The 23,181-nt window shown below is 39.7% G+C and overlaps 1 protein-coding gene across 1 annotated transcript in view; it reads left to right on the forward strand.

Moving 5' to 3' along the window:
- The window catches only part of UBXN6 (UBX domain protein 6), a 128,098-nt gene that overhangs the window by 21,223 nt on the left and 83,694 nt on the right, over window positions 1–23,181 (forward strand). Inside the window, exons 3-8 of the mRNA XM_075204737.1 lie at window positions 437–591; window positions 3,274–3,326; window positions 20,019–20,141; window positions 20,228–20,325; window positions 20,464–20,539; window positions 20,633–20,717. Coding sequence (XP_075060838.1) covers window positions 437–591; window positions 3,274–3,326; window positions 20,019–20,141; window positions 20,228–20,325; window positions 20,464–20,539; window positions 20,633–20,717 — 590 coding nt within the window. The remainder of the gene's footprint in view (window positions 1–436; window positions 592–3,273; window positions 3,327–20,018; window positions 20,142–20,227; window positions 20,326–20,463; window positions 20,540–20,632; window positions 20,718–23,181) is intronic.

Here is a 23,181-nt window from a genome sequence, read left to right on the forward strand (position 1 = left end):
TGAATCCTGCACTTTTTCCCAGGCTCCTTTAGAAGTTCCTGCTGGCTTCTAGATTTGATTGTCTCCTGAATTCTATCATTTTGATTGTCGATCACTGATATATATGTTTTAGACATTGAGGCATAACCTTACATTTGTTTAAGTGGGCAAAGGAGAGCTTTTTCTCAGAAATATGGCAGAATCCATTGAACTACTAAGGATAATTAAATAAACTGGTATGTCCTGACAAACAGAGGTGCAGATCCTCCCCCTATTACAATACTACAATAAAACCTGAGGTTTACGTTTGTGTCACTTTTGAATTCACATTATCCTCTTAATAAGCTAATAAACAAGTTAATTTTACTGTCTTCCCACCTTTTATATACTTGTATATTGATTTTTGTATGCTGCGATGTATGTCATATATATTTTCCTTTTTTTCTTTTTTATAAAGCGTTAATCCTGATATTGCTGCTAAGGAACAACCCAAGCCTCGGAAGCCACCTTCAGAAGAGGCTCAAATAGCTGCTGCTTCTGCAGCAATGGCAAGACTGGAGTCTATGCAAGGAAAAGGCAAGGGACGGGCCAAGGATACTGTTTGGACTCCGAGTAAGACTGGGAATATGTTGTGAGGGGGGTGTTTACAAAGATGATATAAAATGTAATCTAATAATTTGTTATGAGGGGAGTACTAGGGTGAGAATATTGACCGTTAAAAGGATGGTTTCTTTTAACTTAAATTTTTAGATTTTTTTTCTATTTTATTTTTTTAATTTGGAATACAGTCATGTCAACAAGAACAGAAGCTACTTTCCTGACATCTCTACTTTCTGTTGACTGCACGACAATAATCCCTAACCCTCATGCTCGCTCCCAAGGTATTATCCTTGACTCAGAACTGTCGCATCCAGTTTGCATCCAAATCCTGTTACATTCTATTACATATTTCTAAGAAACATTATTATTATTATTATTGCAGATTTGTAAGGCGCCACAGTGCTCCACAGAGCTGTACAGTAGGGAAAACAAGGACATACAAGGCAGACAAAATAAATGCAAACATGAAAACAAAGGGTATGGAGGCCCTTGCTCATTGATTGAAGAGCATATATTCTAAGTGCAATAGGGCATAGCTGAAACAAGAGGAGTGATTGTGTCTTAGAGTAAAGATTGGGACAGCTGTGAGGATGTATTAGTGTGAATAGTATCAGGAATAATGTAAGCTTTGAAAAAGAGATGGGTTTTCAGAGACAATCTAACGATTTGAAGGCTGTGTTGAACGCCTCATTGGGCGTGGTAGGGGATTTCATAACTGAGGAAACAGCACGGAAGAAGTCTTGCAGGCGCATGTGGGAGATGGTTATCAGAGACGAGACAAGGTCAGAGGTAGGTCTAAGAGGGTGGTATAGAGAGTATTTTGATATGAGATTTGAGATGTATAAAGGGAAGCTTTGTAGGTGAGGGTGTGTAATTTGAATTGGAGCTGGTGTAATGATTTGCAAAGTTGTGCAGCAGATGAGGAGCAGTGAGAGGAGAAGAAAAGTCTATTCCGTTATCTGGCTGCTCTGAGGTTGGGAACCAGCATTCCAGTACCAACGCTCTGCCCGCAACCCTGATCTAAAGGCATGAGGTCAGGTGTACCAGGCCATGTATACCAGCAAGGGGGTAGACTAGCAGCAAGAGTTACCCAGAAGGACGCAGTTCCAGGTGCCACCAAGGAAACTAGTTGTGGCAGCAGCAAAAGTCCCTCATACTGCGGTTAGAGGGCGCATTTGGGAGAAAGAAAAGGGGGGACGGTGGCAAGCCAAGCCCAAACGGTCCCCAGCAACAACAGACAGGGTGACATAGAAGCTCCTCGGCTTACTCTGCAGACTGTGTGCTGTCCGGGACTGGGAGCAACTATCAGATTCTTCCTAATAACCAGAGCTGGATTAAGGCTCGGGGGTGCCCAGGGCACTTAAGACAGGGGGACTTCTATGCTGTTATTTGGTTATTAGACGCATTTTCGACAAATACGCAAGCAACACTGTGTGCACTACTGTTAGGTGCACGCAGTTCTGCCTTCACAAGCAGTACAGTGTGAAGCGGGACATACCTCCCAACTGTGCTTGCAGTCAGACCAAATCCTGACTAAGCGGGACAGTGACCCACCAAATTCAGGACAGTTGGCAGACTGTCCTGGTCTCTCCTACCTGTCTTGTCACTTTCACCACTTGTGGCTGCTGGTGTCTTTAGATCAGTTGCTGCTTGTCTGGATCCTGGAACGTTTGAGAGGAAAAAAAGAGTACATGAAATTTAGAAAACTCCAACCAGCCCCGTTGTTAAATCAATATAGCACCCACGTTTTAAAATTAGGCCTCCCTCCAGCCGCAACATTAAAATAATAGTATTCACATTTGATAAATACATCTATTTCCCTCCAATAAGCCCTGACATTAAATTAATAGCATTCACATTTAATAAATAAACCTTTCCCTCCCTCCAAACAACCCCAGCAAGAAATGAAATAGCATTTACGTTTAATAAATATAACCATTTTCCCCAAACAGCCCCACATTCATTTAATAGCTCCCAAACCACCCCAGCATTAAATTGATAGGCCCCACTATTAAATTAAATTGCCCCCCATCACCCCACAAATAAAATGGCACCCACTAATTAGCCCCCACCTGCAATTCACCATAAGATTAATAGCCTGCCTCCCATATTATATTAAGCCCCCCCTTCCCCACATTATATTCATATACTGTCCCCCTCATACATTATAGTCAGATACTGTCCCCCACACACATTATAGTCATATACTGTCCCCCCTACACACACACTATAGTCATACACCGTCACACACAGTATAGTCATACACTGGCCCACACACACTATAGTTATACCCTGCCACACACACACTATAGTCATACCCTGCCATACACACACAAACTAACAAACTACCCCCCCCCCCCTTACCTTGTTCATTCCAAGGCACGCTCTGTAGTCTCTCTTCACACATGGGACGGCACCTATCACGTGGTGCGCGTCCCATGTGTCACAGAGCCATTCATTGGGGAGGGACGGGGGAGACTGGGCCACCAGGAAGTCAGTGTAGGCCGGCCCCATTACTCGGCGCACAGACTATGACAGTCCAGTTTATAACCGGCTTATCTAGCATTTGCAAGAACTGCCAGATGGCCAGTCTGACCCTCACTGCAAATAAGAATATGATACTCTATATTTAAACAAGGACATGAAATAAATTATGTTTTTGGTATTCTAAAATAATATTTAATTTTTGTGTAGCAAAAAGAGAGTTGGAAGTTAATCAAGAAGTGAATATCATACCAAGTTGCAAGGTAAGATTGTTCTGTGTAAATTAATCTATTCTCTTGAGTTTTTATGCATGCTTTTTATAAACCCACTCTTTCTGCAAAACCCTTTAATCAACATTGGAACTTTGACGTTTTACTTTTATATTCAATATGAAGTATTTGTTAAAGGGTGAGGAGGAGATCTGATAGTCTGGCAAATGCGTTGATGACTATTTAATAATGTATTTATGACAATTGCCATCATCAAACTCTTGGCAAATGTCGTTTTTGTTTAATGCAAGGATTATACTTCCTTTTCTGTATTAAATCCACAGGACCAATAAGCTTATGATTATATTTTCAAGAAAGACTACACGCAAGATGTAGCTTCATTTTAAATGTTTTGTATTCTTAATTAACATTCTAATTGTAACACTGTTATATATATATATATATATATATATATATATATATATATATATATATATATATATATATATATGTATATATATAAAATATAAAACAGTTTCAGTAATCCAAGTATATTATATAGCATCAACAAGTGTCATTTACTCTATAGACATAGATGCTATAGTATAAATGTTAATACATTACATTACATTCATTGCCTGCTTTATAAATATATAACTTTATTCTGTGTGTGTGTCAGCTATTGCGTGTAAGGGTGTATATATACCAGCTTGTACTGTGTGGTGCGAGGGTGTGCCTAATCAGTGTTACCTATTGTGAAAGGTGTGTGTTTGTGTGTGGGGGGGGGGGGGGGAGATACACTCTCAGACTATCCTCTGTTTTAAATATAATACAATATAGTAAGGTGTAATTATAGCGCACTCCTAAAGACTGCCACAACTTATGAAAAGATTATCCACCAATCTCAATACATACAATGAGTAACTAAAGCATACGTACTCAGGCGCTTATGGGTATCCACATTAACAGATTGACAAGCTTCTTCTCATGATCATAAACCGGATCAATGTATATGAAAATAAACCAGATATAGTAATGTGGTGTATTATATTGTAAAAATGATGTCGTTCATCATACAAAGGTAACAAGATTCCCAGAGAAATAATGAGGAAATGAAATCACTCTTCAACCCCGTATTGTGGATAAACACCTGGGGCTAGATTTACTAAGCTGCGGGTTTGAAAAAGTGGGGATGTTGCCTATAGCAACCAATCAGATTCTAGCTTTCATTTATGTAGGACCTTCTACAAAATGATAGCTAGAATCTGATTGGTTGCTATAGGCAACATCCCCACTTTTTCAAACCCGCAGCTTAGTAAATCTAGCCCCTTGTCTTTTATTCTATATGCTTACAAGATGAAATCTTGAACATCTGCGTTGTATAATAACCACCAGTCATATTCCTTACTTCAATAGGCAAATATCCGGAGACTTGCTTCTCACCAAATAACATATGTGGAAGAAAGGGAATGTAGAACAACATAGTGTATTACCACTTTAATCCACCAAACACAAATAAAACATATAAAATATGTGAAAACAAAGTTAAAAATCCTTAAAGAATAAAGATAATGCCCGTAGCAAGAAGTTCAGATCTCACTAGCATGTAGGGAAAGCGTCGAGGTGACAACTGCAAAACTACCTTCCACTCAAAGTGATGGCTGGAAAAACGGGTCTTGTAATACACTTTCCAACACATTTCTACTCCTTAACTGGATTCTTTATCAAGGCAAGATATGTCGCTTGTTATCCGGCACTGTTTTATATCCAAGTGTTCCAATCCCATCCCCGTGGTTTCCTCATAACGCTGAAGTCACCGGAAGTAGATTCTCAAAATGAGGCTTGGATCAATAATTCATAGAAAGTGCCTGACTCATAATGAGGCTTGGACACTTGTGATGCGTTCCACCTCACTTACATAATAAAATGATAAATAATATGACTATATACTTTATATTATGGGTGCTTACAAGAAAATATTAACTTTCCTATCTATTCACAATATGAAAAATTTGAGTACATTGCACACATCAGCTATTTTATAAGGAAACATATAACATACTAGTAATTTACATCTCCTATAATTCTCCATACATGCCCATGATAACAAAATAATGAGCTTCTTCTCATAACTATGGACCTATCTAATGTATAGAAAATATGATTTAGTACATTTCACAAATAGTGTTATACATCATACATAATAACCAAAGGGATAGGGAATAATTAAAATAGCAATCCATATCACTTCAAACAAAAATTATAGATAATTATGGCTATATACTTCATATTATACATGATCTCACAGAGGATATAACTAATCATCTTATCTAATGACAATGTAAAATTATCTAATTTAAACATCAACTATTGGGAAAAATAATCATATATACCAGCTACACAAAACATGTAGTATTCAGAAAATCCAATTTTCTTGTAATCCTTGGTCCTATGGAAACTCAAAGAGACGCAAAGACAAAGAGATTTATATTCATTATTAACAGCATTCTGCAAGAACCATTTGAGTTCAAAGTCAGAATTAAGACCCCCAGGAATAAGAGTATTTAACTTCTAAATCCAGTGCATTTCTGCCTTAGCAAGTCTACTGTTTACATCTCTATTCCTCCATTGGGAGTCTATTCTCTGAATAGTCCAAAAATGATTTATACAGGCTGGATTACAGGAATGTACATTTTTAACATTGAGAGATATTGATGATATTCGTTATATGTTCTCTAATCCTAATTTTTAGAGGACATGTAGTCTGTCCTATATATAGTAGCCCACACTTACATTGCACTACATATACTATATGGCTGGTATGACATGTGATAAATTGATCAATTTTATACAGTTTTCCTTTCAACATAAATTCACTCATTTTGCTACTATTGGAGGTTACTGTCCTGCAGGCACAACACAAACCACATCTATGAAAACCTTTCATTCTTATAGGTCTACTGAATATGTCTGATATAACACTTTTAACTAATTTGTCCCTTATACTTTGGTGCTTTTCTGTATATAAATAAAGGTCTCTCCGGTAGTTTCAGACCAATGATTTTATCTCTTTTCAACAATTTCCAATGTCTAAGGAATATTTTTTTCATTTTCTTATGATCACCATTGAATTGGGTAATAAAAGCCCATTCAAATCTATTTTTCTCATTTTTTTTCTTTTTCTTTTTCCTTCTTGATTCCAAAAGTGTACTCCTATTTATCTTATTCACATCTTCTAACTTATCTAGATATGTTCCATCATGACCCTTATCTAAAAAACAAGTTTTTATTTCTTCAATCTGATCGTGTAGTACTTCTCCCTATATACAGTTTCTTTAAATTCTTTTTATTTGACCTAATGGAATATTTTTGAGCCAGTTAAATTGATGATTACTTTTAAATTGTATATAACTTAATATCTGTGGATTTTTTAAAGGTTTTGGTAAATAAACATGAGTCTTTGATATAAACAGTGATATCTAAGAAATTAACTGAAATCTGGCTCGAATCAAATATAAGACGGATGTTGTAACTATTTTCATTCAAATAGAAACAAAACTGGTCAAGTTCTTCACTCCCTTGCCAGATGAAAAATATATCATCTATATAGCGATACCATAGGACCAGGTTTGCCCCAAAGTCATGCCCCCTCCAGACATGGAATTCCTGCCACCAAGTCATGAATAGTTTAGCATAACTAGGGGCGACCCTGGTCCCCATTGCAGTACCGATTTTTTTGCATGTAGTATTGTTCCTTAAAGCTAAAATAATTATGTGTTCAAATTAAATTAATACCCTCAAACAAAAAGGACTTCATATTCTCAGAGTATGAGGTTGTCCCAAGAAAATATTCTACTGCTTGTATGCTTAACTCGTGTGTTATAATTGTATATAACGAACAAACATCCGCCGTGACCAAAAAATAATTTGATTTCTAAGATACTGTAGATGTCTTTGTAAGAAAATCACTTGTGTCTCTAAAATATGACTTGGTGCTTTTAACTATAGGTTGAAAATGGAAATAAATATATTCAGACAAATTTGTAGTAATACCTGTCCCTGCTATGATAGACTTACCTGGGGGATTCAACAAATCTTTGTGAATTTTTCGCAGAACATAGATCACTGGTACAGTGGGAATAGAAATAGTCCTTAAATTGGTCTGTGACTATACCCATATTCTGATATTTGCTAAAAAATAAATCATCCAACTTGATATGAATCCTATCCGTAGGGTCATTCTTATTTTTTTTTTATATGCATCTTCTAATTGTCTATATACTTCATTCTCATATTTATTGAGGTCCATAATAACAGCGCCACCTCCTTTATCTGCTGGTTTATTATAATATTTCTATCCTCTTATAACTGATCCTCCTGTTTGTTTAGGGGAGGTTGTTTATGTTTATTTCTTGCTGATATGATGTATACTGCCTCATAATTGCGGTTGGATTGTTTAATTCACATTACTGATACTTTTATGTATGTTTATTATTAGATGTTATTCATTGTTGTCCGCTTCTGAATATTCTTGTATTAATATTTATTCATCCTGACTATATAAGGAGTACTGTTTTAACCCCGTGTACATGCCTTGACAAAGGTTCTAGATGAGCTGAAACGCGTTGGCTGACGGGGGACTTGTTTGACGTCAGACGCCGGAGACCTCTAGCGGGTAGTTCCCATATCGGACCTGTGAGTTTTGCTGTTAGAGCGGGGATAGTTAGCGAGAGGTACCAGTGTAACCGCTCCCTTTATTTCATCTGTCTACACGCCTTCAGCAAGCCTCAGGACGGTGAGGGTCCATCTATCCCTTGTCTTCAGGCTGGATCTGTCGCTACGTTGTTTGCTTCTATGAATATTATCTATTTTATTGTTTTTGTGAATTAAATTGTGTTGACGTTTTTACACTATGGAGTATATTTTTTTCTCTTCCCTATGATTCCATGACGGTGGAGTGTGATTTTTGCTAGGAGATCCACTTTACAGAAGGAGCAAGATCCATATTATATGTTTGGCTCTATATGCCATTTGATCTACGTTAAAGCATGAAGTTTTCAGGACCCTTCTAGAAGACTCATCTTTACCAGATTGGAATATAGGACTTTAAGGAACTTTCTATGAATTATTGATCCAAGCCTCTTTTCGAGAATCTACTTCCGGTTACGCACTTCCGGGTTCGGCGTTATGCGGAAACCACGGGTATGCGATTGGAACACTTGGATATAAAACAGTGCCGGATAACAAGCAACATATCTTGCCTTGATAAAGACTTCAGTTAAGGAGTAGAAACGTGTTGACAGTGTATTACAAGACCCGTTTTTCCAGCCATCACTTTGAGTGGAAGGGAGTTTTGCAGTTGTCATATGGACGCTTCCCTTACATGCTAGTGAGATCTGGATGTCTTGCTACGGGCATTATCCTTATTCTTTAAGGATTTTTAACTTTGTTTTTACATGTTTTATATGTTTTGTTTGTGTTTGGTGGATTAAAGTGGTAATACACTATGTTGTTCTACATTCCCTTTTTTCCACATATGTTATTTGGTGAAAAGGAAGGCTCTGGATATTTGCCTATTGAAGTAAGGAATATGACTGGTGGTGATTATACAACGCAGATGTTCAAGATTTCATCTTATAAGCATATAGAATAAAAGACAAGGTGTTTATCCACAATGCGGGTTGAAGAGTGATTTCATTTCCTCACTATTTCTCTGGGAATCTTGTTATCTCTGTATGGTGAAGGATATCATTTGTACAATATACTACACCATATAACTATTTCTGATTTATTTTCATATACATTGATCCGGTTTATGATCATGAGAAGAAGCTTGTCAATCTGTTAATGTGGATACCCATAAGCGCATGTGTATGTATGTTTTTGTTACACATATTATCCTTCGTTTTCAACATCCAACAAAAACATACTTCCATTTATATATCACAGAAACTTCACAACACTATAAAACTCCTAAACTATTTATATCTCATAACATTCACATTCATTATTCATGAACCAACACCATATTTTGTCATATTATTTCACTTCACCTATCTCATATGGAAACTTCAACTATCTTACAAACACACGATTTTACAAAATGCATACAATTTTATTTATGTAACACAATTTAGACACAGTCACATATGACATTATATCTCATAATCAAATAAGCCTATGCATATTAGCCATAGTGTATTTTATTTCTTTATACTCCAGTATCAGGTAGGTTGCATAATATCCATACTAAGGGGAGTGGGTAGAGGTCCCAGTAATACAAAGTCAACCTTTTGTCTGTTAAACCATGTGCTCATAAACTCCTGCAAATAAACAATTTTTTAGCCAATACAAACATTAATCACAGTATTAACTATAACTCACTATTCCCAGCATTATCAGTTCAGATTCCACATGCAATCACAAACTTTACATATGCCATTCAAACAAATGACTTCATTCATTCTAACCAGCACAAACTTCCATTCAAATAAAGCACTGTCGAAGTCAGCAAATTGGATAAAGTCATTTCAATTAAAGTCGAGCAAACTTGGTTGACTTTGTCTGAAAAGATGCGTACGGTACGCTACGACGTACAAGGGCACGCTACGGCGTGAGAGGGCGTACGCATCCACTACACGTGGCAGCAACAGTAATTGGTCTTTTACCATACATTCGCACAAACACGCATACTTATAAAATAGTACACATTAATGGTAGTTGCAACACATAGTCAGTTATGTCGAAATATAGTAGTATTTATATGTTATATCAGAGTTACATGCATATTAGTGAAATACACGGAACGGGTTGAAGGAATAGCATCATGAGTGGTATCATAATGAACCTTGTTACATATCCTACTGTTTGGTTCACTCTGCGAGGGAATCGCAGAGTACATACACAAGTTCTGAATGATAGGGAGTTATGAACTACTTAAGACTAAGGAATCTTGGCGGGAAGAGCAGAGCATACCCCCTGCAGAGATGACCCCCTCCTTTGGATTCCTTGGGATGAACCAGCCAATGATTGACAACCCCTTGGACATTCCTGAGACCTGGACCAATAGATGCAAGCTATACCATCTTCATTGTATTACTGTATTTGATTGTGTATATAAGCAGCAGCTTGTGATCCAGAGTGCAGACATCTTGTCCCCAGACTTCAGGATTGAATGACTGCACTGGTTCCAGAGCGCCTGCGATAAGTAACGGCTGTATTTACTATTACTTCGCTTGAGCATATTTATTCTACTATTTGCGAATAAATCTTTGTGCTTTGGAAACACAACTCAAGGTTCGACAATCGTTATTGGTTAGCGACAATACGCACATAACGATTTGGGGGCTCGTGAGCTTTGGAGATTTCGTTGCCGATGATACGCAAGACCAACGGATTTCGGTTCCGCAACAAAGGGTGGAGACGCGTCATAAACGGGTAAGAACGCATGGTGTTCAAAACCTGAATTTTACTCTGTGTTGTGAAACCGAATGTCCGTTTTGCATTATCTAGGGCACGCTAACTAGAACCTAGGGACAAAAGAGCAAACTGTTTCTTTTTTCTGTCATTGTGCGTTTTAACTGTATTGCATTGCTTAGCGTATGTGTACTTCCTGCTTTGCGTATGTGAACTCCCGGTAGATTTGCCACGTGGTTAAACAATCGTTTTGATAGTTATTATACATGCATAGTATAATAACTTGTGAAAGCCTCTGAGATATTACTACTGTTGTTGGGAACTTTTGATTTTCTGCGCAGAAAAGGTGTATAGTGTGTGATGTTGTAACGTAGATACACTGTTCATTATTCATTGTGCTCAGTTGCTGTCTGACGAGGCGGATTGCCCAACTGAAGGACGGTATACAGGGCAGGTATACCGAATGCGAAAACCGGGTTTTCGCAAAGCGCTACCAATCGATCGCAAGGTTTGCTAATAATTAGTATTGGTAGGCAGTGCGATCTAACCGCACCGTTAGTGCGAATTGGTGAAGCAGCTAGGAGGAATTATATTGGAAAGGCTGGTTGATTGTATCGACTTTGTTCTCCCAGTTATAATAAACTCAACAGATTTTTGTGGTTGAGCCAGGGTATCGAGGAGCTGATAGCCCTTGGGGCCCACAGTGATATTTCTGTATTAGGGATCCTCGCCGGGTGCGAGAAAAGCGAGTGAACGCGGCTAAAGGTAATACGTTCACCGAGCATTAAAGATCTCTAGCTGTGGTTGTAGCGACAGAGTTGGAATTGTTAGCCGGAAGGAACAGAGCACTGCGGTGTGTCTGTGTTCCGGGTAGAAGGTATATTGTTCAACATGAGTGCTAAGCATACGCTAGAGATGGTCAGTGTACTGCCTAAGGAAGGCCCTATTGGTTCAGCGAGGTTTCTCATGTGTAAGAAATATGGTGCATACGCAACTGTGTATTGTGACACGTGGGTCAAGATGACCAAAGCTTGTGATAGGCCTTTTCCAACTATAGGAAGTTTTAATGCAGAGGTACTAAATACTGTAAAAGATAAAGTATGGTTGATTACCTCAACAAAAGTGAGGAATAAACATAATGATTGTTTAAAATTGTGGCAAATGGAAGGTAACACGTGGCAGAGCAGCGAATGCAAACCGGAATTAGGCGTGGCGAAAAGCGCGCGCAAGGCGGATGTAACCGTTGAGAAGCGTGGCGAACTCAGCGCAAGCGCGCCCCCGCCACCTTATGTGGCGGGAGGGTTAAGTACAGCCATTGTTAAAACTGAAAATAGAAAAATTGCTAAGTTGTATCCTGTTTTAAGCCAGTTTAAATCAAGTGTATCTGAAAATGAAGATGAACCCACTGTGATTTCGGTCATTGCCCATGCCGTTAGTGTACTAGAGGCTCAACGCAAGTATGAGAAAATGGCTGAGATAGGTGAGAGTAGCGTGATCACTAGGAGTGAAAGCGTTCTAAATCAAGAACCAGCAAATCCTGTAGTGTCCCTTGAAGTCAGTGAACCAGAGGGTGCGTTCCCAGTCCGCACAATATCAGTTCCCAATGGGAAACCGGATAAGGATGGTGTAGTTCCTTTAAGAAATGTTACAATACATTGTCCCTGGACTAGATCAGAATTACGTTCCATTATGACTGAATTCCCAGATCCTAGAAAAGAGTTGGCTAAGTGTCAGAAATTTGTTAAAGACTTAGGAAATGCCCACGAACCAACCAATAAGGATTGGCGTGTAGTGTTGAGGGCGTGTCTTCCTCCCAATACTAACATACAAAAATTCATTGAAGATTGTTTGTTGGAGGAAGATGACACCTTGACTGATGAGATTAACCAAAAGAATATAGAACAAATTGTCAAACACTTAGCCATCTATTTTCCAGTAGTAGTAAATTGGAGTAAGATTTTCACCATTAAACAAAAGGATAGTGAAACAGCAGCAGATTACTTCACTAGAGCTATAGCAGCGATAACACGGTTTACTGGGATATCCAACATAAGTGAGGACCCACATCACAGAGAGGTAGCTGTAGGAGTACTGATGGATGGCCTTAGAGAAAATTTAAAGACGAGAGTACAAACCACATTACCTAATTGGAGAGGTGTCACGGTAGACTCTCTTAGGGAGTCTGCTGTGGAGCATGACAAAAGCCTTTTTAGAAAAAGGGAAGAGAAAAGTGATAGGTTAATGACGGTAAGTATACAGGCTCTGGAAGGGGTGCATACACGACCACCAGCATACAACCCATATAACAAGAAACCTAAAGTGATCCGGTGTTTCAACTGTAACGAGGAAGGACATTACATAAGAGATTGTAAAAAGGAAAGACTCAATACACATAAGGGTGGGTCACATAGATATCCTCCAAGGAGGGATTCACATAGACTAGAAGACTCACATCTACCCGCGCATATTACAGCAGCAAATGCTGCGCGGGAAATTAATAGTCAGCGCTAGGGGTCAGGTCATACCTGTAGTCTACAGCCAGTGAGGTTAACTGAGAGTCAGAGTGAAGAACCAAAAATGATAGTTGACATAGCTGGTAGGAAACAAACTTTTCTTGTAGATACAGGGGCGGCCCGATCTGTGATAACCTCTCCTTTCAATCTACAGGTGACCAGTAAAACCATTCCAGCTATGGGGGTAACGGGAAAAGTGTTACATTATCCTCTAACTAAACCCGCTGAAGTTACTATTGGGCCTCTGCATACTAAGCATTCGTTTCTCTTGGCTGCAGCGGCTCCTACTAACTTGCTAGGGAGAGACTTGTTATGTAAAATGGGATGTGTCATATACTGTACTTCTGATGGTGTGTTCTTAGATATACCAGAGAAGGTCGCACATGAGGTACAGGATATATTGGACACCCCTCAAAGGTTAATGTTACACTCTCCTGTTGTAGAACAAAGTCCATCTCAAGTAAAGGGGATGTTGCTGGAAATACCAGGTTCCCTATGGACCAGAGATGGACAGGACACTGGACTGATGGCAAACGTAGCCCCTGTCATGGTCAATCTAAAAAGTGGTAGGATAGCTTAAAAAATCCCACAGTATCCATTAAAACCGGAGGTGGAACTAGGGGTATATCCTGTTATTGAGAGGCTGTTACAACAAGGGATTTTAATTCGTACAGCCAGTACAGCAAATAGTCCCATTTTCCCTGTGAAGAAGAGTGGGGGGAGGGGCTATAGATTAGTCCAGGACTTAAGGGGAATTAATAAAGTTGTTGAGAGCCAATTCCCCGTAGTGCCGAATCCAGCTGTCATCCTCATGCAGATTCTACCGTCTGCCAGTCATTTTACTGTCATTGATCTATGTTCTGCTTTCTTCTCAGTCCCTCTTCACCCTGACTGCCAATACCTTTTTGCATTCTCCTACAGGGGAGTGCAATACACATGGACCAGACTACCCCAGGGGTTCATTGACAGCCCCAATATTTTCTCCCAAGCCTTACATGACTGTTTGCAATCCTTTCAACCCCACAATGGGTCTGTTCTAATTCAATATGTGGACGATTTGTTGTTGTGCTCTGATTCTTTTATGTTATGTTTACATGATACTAAATTGTTGTTGCTTCATCTTTCACAAACAGGGCACAAGGTGGCAAAGGATAAATTACAGCCATGTCAGACTAAGGTCAAATACTTAGGACACTGCCTCACTAAGGGGCTAAGACACCTGACAACCGACAGAATTGAGGCCATACAACACAGGACTCTGCCGCAGAGCCAGAAGCAGATTCGTACTTTCTTAGGGATGTGTGGATACTGTAGATCCTGGATCCTAGGTTTTTCTATTCTGGCATTACCATTGCAGGAGCTAGTCTCTTCCTGAAAACCAGAACGTGTTGTACACACAGAAGAGTCAGAGCAAGCGTTCTTTAATCTTAAAGATAGTCTGACTAGAGCACCTGCATTGGGAATACCTGATTATGAAAAGCTTTTTGAGCTATTTTGTACAGAAGCTGATGGTTGTGCAGCAGGGTTCCTCGCACAGAAACATGGTGACGCTAGCAGACCGGTAGCATACTACAGTGCACAATTAGACAATGTGGCAAGATCACTCCCAACATGTCTCAGAAGTGTAGCAGCAACGGCTCTTCTGGTGAGTAAGAGCGAGGACGTAGTATTAGGACATAATTCAACTATCTATACACCCCATGCTGTATCAGCTCTGTTAAATTCAGCCCAAACCAGACATGTTTCTTCAGCTAGATTCACAAAGTGGGAACTAGCCCTGATGGCACCCTCAAACATCACCATCAAACGATGTAGCACCTTAAATCCAGCTACATACCTTCCGTATGTGTCTCTAGAGACACAAAGGGTGGGAGGTGAGGAGACCCTGGTTGATGATGAATTAGGCAAGAATACTGACACGCATGACTGTATGGAACACCTGAATCAGACCTTTACTGCAAGGCCCGACATACGTGACACCCCCTTAGAAAATGTAGATTTTACGTTTTATACAGACGGAATTTGCCATAGACAGACAGAGACAGGAGAGCTATGTACTGGTTACGCTGTTGTAGACGATCAGGATGTGGTAGAAGCTGAACCCCTTGGTCCACCTCACTCAGCCCAGGTGGCGGAACTAGTAGCACTAAGGAGATTATGTGAATTGGCAGAGGGTAAATCGGCCAATATATATACTGACTCTAGGTACGCCTTCGGGGTAGTGCACGATTTTGGGGCCCTTTGGCGTCTTACAAACTTTACGACAGCAGCAGGTACACCAGTGGCACACTCACAACACATAAAAGGACTTCTGACAGCGATACAGTTACCCCGAACAGTAGCTGTCATAAAGTGCAAAGCCCATACCTTTGAAGAAGACCCAGTGTCATTGGGCAACAACAGGGCAGACAAAGCTGCTAAATGGGCAGCAGGGCAACCTATGACTGTATCGACCGAGACTATGATGGTTTTTCAGACATTAGACATGCAGAAATTAATTGAAATGCAAGATTTGTGTTCCCTGCAGGAGAGGGCGGTCTGGAAGGCGAAGGGATGTGGTCAAGAGTCCTCAGGACTCTGGAGGGATGGACAAGGTAAGCCTGTAGCTCCCCGAACATACTATCCAAGCCTGGCTGAAGCAGCACACGGTCTGACTCACCTGGGTAAAGAAGGTATGTGCAAACTGGTGAGAGCATACTGGTGTGCTCCCGGATTTTCCTCTCAGGCTGGTAAGAAAGCAATGTCATGTCTTACTTGTTTGAGGAAAAATGTTGGGAAAACTATTCCAACTGAGCCATCCCACATCCCTCCTACAGACAGACCTTTCCAGGTAATACAAATTGACTATATCCAATTACCACCATGCAGGAATTTAAAGTATGTGTTAGTGTGTATTGATGTGTTTTCCGGTTGGGTAGAAGCATATCCGGCAGCCACTAATACTGCTGTGTTCACTGCAAAGAAAATTGTACAAGACTTTGTGTGTAGGTTCGGTATCCCTAGAATCATTGAAAGTGATAGGGGTACCCATTTTACTGGTGATATCTTCCAAAATATGTGTAAACTCATGGGAATCAGTAGCAGACTTCACACCCCTTACCGACCACAAGCCAGTGGTAAGGTGGAGAGAGTAAACGGTACTATAAAGAACAAGCTGGGTAAGATAATGGCTGAAACTGGGTTGGCATGGCCTGAGGCTTTGCCGTTGGTTCCTCCATAGCATTCGAACCACTCCTAGACCTCCTTTTAATCTGTCCCCCTTTGAGATACTGTTCGGACGACAACCTCATTTGATCGTGAGTCCACAAGACGACTTAAAGTGTAATAATGAAGTGACTGTACAATATCTTATAAGAATGAGTAGACAGCTAAAACAACAACAACAAAAACTAAAAATGCTGTCACCTGGTATGCCAGAAACGTACTGTCATGATGTTGAACCTGGAGACTATGTTATGATCCGCAATTTCTTACGTTCAGGTTGTGTAACAGACCGTTGGGAAGGCCCGTACCAAGTGCTGCTGACCAGTACTACATCACTGAAGGTTGCAGAGAGAGACACTTGGGTCCATTCCACCCACTGCAGGAGAGTCCATAATCCGGAGAAAGTGCAAGATAAAACTAAGACCGACGACACAGAGCTGTCACTTGTGAGCCTGTTCCGGGAGACCTAAAGCCTGCAGTCGAGACACCTGAACCAGAGACGTTGCCCCAGAACTATCTTTCCAGCGATGGAGTGGCGGTTTTTGTTTTTCTTTTGTTCCAGGATTTTCCTTGTTTTTACTCTTTCTAGGACATTCTATTTTTGTGAAGGAGGATGGAGGAAGGAGGAGAGTTCTGGGAGTGATACGGATGAAATGGAGGCCGAAGAAAAGTTAATAGGATACTCAGAGCAGCCCATTATCAAACTTGGTCCAGGGGTTATGAAAAGGTCTGCTAGCTCAGGAACTCGGAGGCAGTGTGAGGCGCTATTATGTGATGAGTATTGTATCTGCAAGTTCTGCGACTCCCTAGTTGAAGAGAGATGCATCCAACAATGCCAGTCCCCCAGTACTCTGAATATAGGCGGGCATCCTTTGGAGGATTATCACTCCCTGGTGGGTAAGGTGCTAAATCAGACCGAGTGTTGGGTGTGCTCTCACGTGCCTCAAGGGCAGCACAATATAGGATTAGTGCCATTCCCTCTAAACATATCTGAAGTACTCGAATTGAGGGGTGGGAGGCCCATAGACGGGAGGTACAATAACGCTAGGTCCCCTAGTCTGACGCTTCGACAATACTCCATAGGCAGATCTTTGCTGTGCTTAAACATATCTCATGCAAAGCGCCTGGAGAATTGGGAGGCTGACCTATCAGATCAGACAATGGCTCGCCACACTCATTTTAGGGGGAGACTCACAAGGTCACTAATAGGCAGGAATGTTGATGGAGGTCACAAATTAGGGCGTATAACCAAACATAAGAAGGTATCCATTGGAAAAGTCTTTACAGATAAATGTAAAAATGTCATTAATGCCGACACATGTCTAGAGCAAATGGAGACACTGGGCATGGGTAGTTTTATCAAAACTCTGTGTGATATAATTCATGGGCATACTGCTCCTTATGTTCTCCCTGATGATGTGTATTTTGTTTGTGGGAGGAAAGCTTATTCCTGGGTGACTCCGAGTTCCAAGGGCTTGTGTTTCGTAGCTAAACTGGTTCCTGAAATCATGACCATTACTCATGAAGAAATGGTTGGTAATCACAAGACTACATCACCACCATACATACACACACAGTATGAACACCGTGGCAAGAGAAATATGATTCCTGGTGAGGAACCCATAGCTACAAAATTGATTAGTGAAACTGCTGGTTTCCAAGTTATGGTTGCTCTAGATCTCACCAGGACCGCTCGGGGAACATTAAACTTTAAATATATCCAAGACCTAGCCAAATTAATAGATAATATCACCGAGATGTATGATGATACTTTCAGGTATACTGGAAGGGAGCTACAAGCATACAAGAAGGAGTTGGTGCAACATAGACTGGTACTAAATTATCTCACCTCTATTACTGGTGGGTACTGTGTGACACTGGCCACCCAGTTCGGTGTCAAATGTTGCACGTACATTACTAATAATACGGATGACCCTAAAGAGGTTATAGACCGGAAGATGGATGAAATTTTACAGCTGAAATGGGAATTTCAAAAGAGCCATAATTCTTCGTTATATGAGGTCGGGGAAAAGGTGGCGGGTTGGTTCTCGTGGTTGAACCCTGTGAAATGGTTCTCCGGTCTGGGGGAGTGGGTACAGGAGACGGTTGCTAGTGTAGGTAAGCTTCTTCTCCTTATACTGGGTGTCATCTTAGCAATTGGTTTAGTTGTCAAATGTGTTCCTACTGTGTTGAAGTGTGGAAAACGGTCTCATAGGAGTAACACTGAGAAAGAGACTGAAAGGGTGGTACCAGATACCGAGATCATGGTCTGTGAAGAAGTATTGTATAATCCTGAACTTGAAACGGTGATTGGGTGATAGTTTATTACACTATCAAAGGGTGGAGCTGTCGAAGTCAGCAAATTGGATAAAGTCATTTCAATTAAAGTCGAGCAAACTTGGTTGTCTTTGTCTGAAAAGATGCGTACGGTACGCTACGACGTACAAGGGCACGCTACGGCGTGAGAGGGCGTACGCATCCACTACACGTGGCAGCAACAGTATTTGGTCTTTTACCATACATTCGCACAAACACGCATACTTGTAAAATAGTACACATTAATGGTAGTTGCAACACATAGTCAGTTATGTCGAAATATAGTAGTATTTATATGTTATATCAGAGTTACATGCATATTAGTGAAATACACGGAACGGGTTGAAGGAATAGCATCATGAGTGGTATCATAATGAACCTTTTTACATATCCTACTGTTTGGTTCACTCTGCGAGGGAATCGCAGAGTACATACACAAGTTCTGAATGATAGGGAGTTATGAACTACTTAAGACTAAGGAATCTTGGCGGGAAGAGCAGAGCATACCCCCTGCAGAGATGACCCCCTCCTTTGGATTCCTTAGGATGAACCAGCCAATGATTGACAACCCCTTGGACATTCCTAAGACCTGGACCAATAGATGCAAGCTATACCATCTTCATTGTATTACTGTATTTGATTGTGTATATAAGCAGCAGCTTGTGATCCAGAGTGCAGACATCTTGTCCCCAGACTTCAGGATTGAATGACTGCACTGGATCCAGAGCGCCTGCGATAAGTAACGGCTGTATTTACGATTACTTCGCTTGAGCATATTTATTCTACTATTTGCGAATAAATCTTTGTGCTTTGGAAACACAACTCGAGGTTCGACAATCGTTATTGGTTAGCAACAATACGCACATAACAGCACTGCAAACAAACTTTATTACAAATTAGTACAAAATCTCTGACCTTAGCCATACTTTAGCATAAACTGAGCAAATTCCATTACAAAATAAACCATTCCAAATCAAACTATAATCTCAGCCATGCATAGACACACATTCTGCAATACTTTGATGCCTCACACTCCAAAATTCATAAATACTTGCATATCCTTAAGCTTCCTGTGTGGGAAATAGACAGAGAGCTTCCAGCTGTGTTTATGATGATCTTAAAACCTTTTGGAGGGGTGGAGCAACCCATGTCATAGAAAGTTGACTTACAGTGTTTGATATGAATATGTAAGCCGTTTCACAGCCCCAAAACTTTTATTTACTAAGGCTGATTTAAACATGGCTGAAACTGATTTTTGTATATTTTTGATTCCTAAATTCATTTGTTTTTTTGACAGAACACATCTGCCACTGGAAAGGAATCTAGCTCTGTATGTAAGATTATGTTCAGATGCCCTTTAACTGGGGAACTTCTGCAGAAAGAGGGGAGAGAATCGCACATAAGAAAATCCATAGACATGGTGAGTGTCAGCATTGTCTACTTATATCCTTTGGTTTGGAAGGTGGATTGCAGTAATTCTGTTTTTTTTTTTACTGATTCCTCTAGCTATCAACCACTGATTCCATTTCTGCATCCATCATGAAGATTCATACATTTAACAAAGACAGAGATAAAGTGAGATTGGGAGTTGAGACTATGGCAAAGTAAGCAACTCGTTTTTTAACTTCATTTGTGGGTACTGATAGACGTTTCTTGGCAAAGCCAGCTTATTTACATAACTCACATACAAATAATTGCAAGATAATGCACATTTTCTACATAATATATATTTTTCTTTTCAGGTACTTTAGTAACATTATTGGTAATCCAGACGAGGAGAAGTATCGCACAATTCGACTATCAAACAAAGTTTTTCGGGTGAGACCAGGTGTTTTGGCAATATCTGTTGTGGAACAATGTCACTAATCAGCTCATCTTTGTGTCTGGCACTTTGCTTTCATCTCTCCTTAGGAAAAGATCAGTTCTCTGGAAGGAGCTCATGAATTTTTAGAGGCAGTTGGATTTCAGAAAAAGACATTGCCTTTGGCAGGACAAGGTGAGAATTTATTTTCCCTGGTAAGGCGTATGAAGTTATCAATATTTCATTTTTGTTGGAGGATCGCTAAGTCAAAGATACAATTTGTGTTTCATAAAAGACTTCCTTAAACATTTACCCACACACACATATACATACACACAACTTTTTATGCTTAAAAGTCTTAATTTCTGATAAGCACCTGTTGACATACATAACATAACACCTTACAATCCCTACCAAGTGGCCCTTGACAAATTTAATATTTGGTAGCACAGCCTTTGGTCAAAATAACTGTAATTAATCACTTTTTATAGTCATGGATGAGCTTCTGGCTCCTCTCTACTAGCAGTTTGTCCACTCTGCTCCAGTTCTTCCAAATCTGAAGGGTGCCTTCTCCCGACTGCTGATTTGAGATCTCTCCACAGGTGCGCTATGAGATTTAGATCTGGACTCATTGCTTGCCACTTAAGCACAGTCCAGCACCTTGTCTTGAATAATTCTTGGGTGCTTTTTGAAGCTTGTTTATTGGTCATTGTCCTGCAGGAAGACCCATGATCTTCGACTGAGATCTAGTTTTCTGACATTGCGCTCCCAAATGGACTACTAATCTCCAGATTTCATAATAACATAGCTGTTGAGGTTAAGAAAAAGTCGCCAGTCCATCAAGTTCAACCTATTTTGGATCTCCTGTAATCCCTATCTTATATTTGAAATTGATCCAGATGAAGCAACAACCAATCTGTTATAATCAGGAAAAATCCCTCCTGACCCAATGTTGCAGTCCTATTTCTCCCTGGATCCACTACTATCCTTCATTTTAATCATCGGTTGTAACCCTGGATACCCTTTTCCGTTAAAATTTTGTCAAACCCTTTCTTGAACATATCAATTGAAAATGACATTATATTCCATATTTTGACTGCCCGTACTGTAAAGAAGCCTTTCCTTTGCTCGTTGTGAAACTTCCTCTCCTCTAACCTTAGGGGGTGTTCGTGTGTCCTGTGTACAGTCCTTGAGGTAAAAAGTTCCCGTAAAAGTTCCCTGTTTTCACCCTTAATGTATTTGTACATAGTAATCATATCCCCTCTTAGATGCCTTTTTCTAAAGTAAACATGCCTAAACTGGCTAACCTTTTCTCATAACTTAGTGACTCCATAACCTTTATCAATTTTGTCCCGCTTCTCTGAACCCTTTCTAGTTCAAAAATTTCTTTTTTATAGAGTGGTGCCCAGAACTGTACTCCGTATTCAAGATGAGATCTTGCCAACGATTTATATAGTGTCAAAATTACAACTTCTTCCCTTACATTTATGCCCCTTTTTACGTATGCCAATACTTTATTGGAACAAAACACCACAATACCTTCAGAATTTCACTGCACTGTTTTGATTTTATTTTTATTGATTTTTATGGAATTTATTGAATTATAAGTGGCTAAGAAACTAAAAGATCTTATCATTACTTTTTCAACCTGATTTCACATTGTCTGAGCTATTATCAGACTGCATTTAACACCCATGCTGGTTTTCAATTGACTTTTTTATATTTTTCTCTGTGGGGAGTGTGTAATGTTGACTTTCTGGGGAGTGCACCCCCAGGATTGAATAAATAGTCATCCTAGAAATAACTTACAAGCACTTTAAGAGGTGGATTTTTGCTATTATGTTTTATTCATGCTATCTGATAAATTGCAGTGGATGAGTATTTTATATGTTGTGGAAATGCAATGGCTGTGTGTTATTGATGTTTACTTACATTAAATTAACGTTTAAATTACAAACTTTTTGGTGTTTTGAAATAGTCAGAAAACAGCGCCTTTTCTTTGTCCCCCTAAATACTTTATTGGCCCTTGCAGCTACTGCTTGACATTGAACACTATTGCCAAGTCTACTTACTGTCTACAATCACTCCCAAATACTTTTTCATTATAGACTCCCCTAAATTTATCCCATTTAATTTATAGATTTCATGCTTGTTTCTGATCCCTAAATTCACAACCTTACATTTATCTATATTAAACTTCATCTTCCATTTGACTGCCCAATTCTCAAGTTTATTCAAGTCCCTCTGTAGAGAAACTACATCTTCCTCTGATTTGATTACCTTACAAAGTTTAATGTCATCTGCAAAAATGGAATCTCTATACCATCACCAAGGTCATTAATAAATATATTAAAAGTAGTGGCCCCAGCACAGAACATTGAGGTACACCAAATTAAAACTTTTGGACAATTAGAAAATTCTCCATTTATCACAACTCTGTTCCCTATTCTGCATCCAGTTTTCAACCCAAGTACAAATGTTGTTTCACCATGGCATACACATGTTCAAGGTACCCAATGCCAGATGCAGCACAGTATCCTTAAAATATTACTGAACCTCGTCTCGCTTTTCTTTTTTGAAACTTAACTTAATTTTGCTTTTTGTAACCGATTGTAACCGCTCCTTGGAAACCAGATGAACTCTTGGTATCCATCGGCAA

The sequence above is a fragment of the Mixophyes fleayi genome, chromosome 1 (genome assembly GCF_038048845.1).
Source record: "Mixophyes fleayi isolate aMixFle1 chromosome 1, aMixFle1.hap1, whole genome shotgun sequence".
Lineage (NCBI taxonomy): Eukaryota > Metazoa > Chordata > Amphibia > Anura > Limnodynastidae > Mixophyes > Mixophyes fleayi.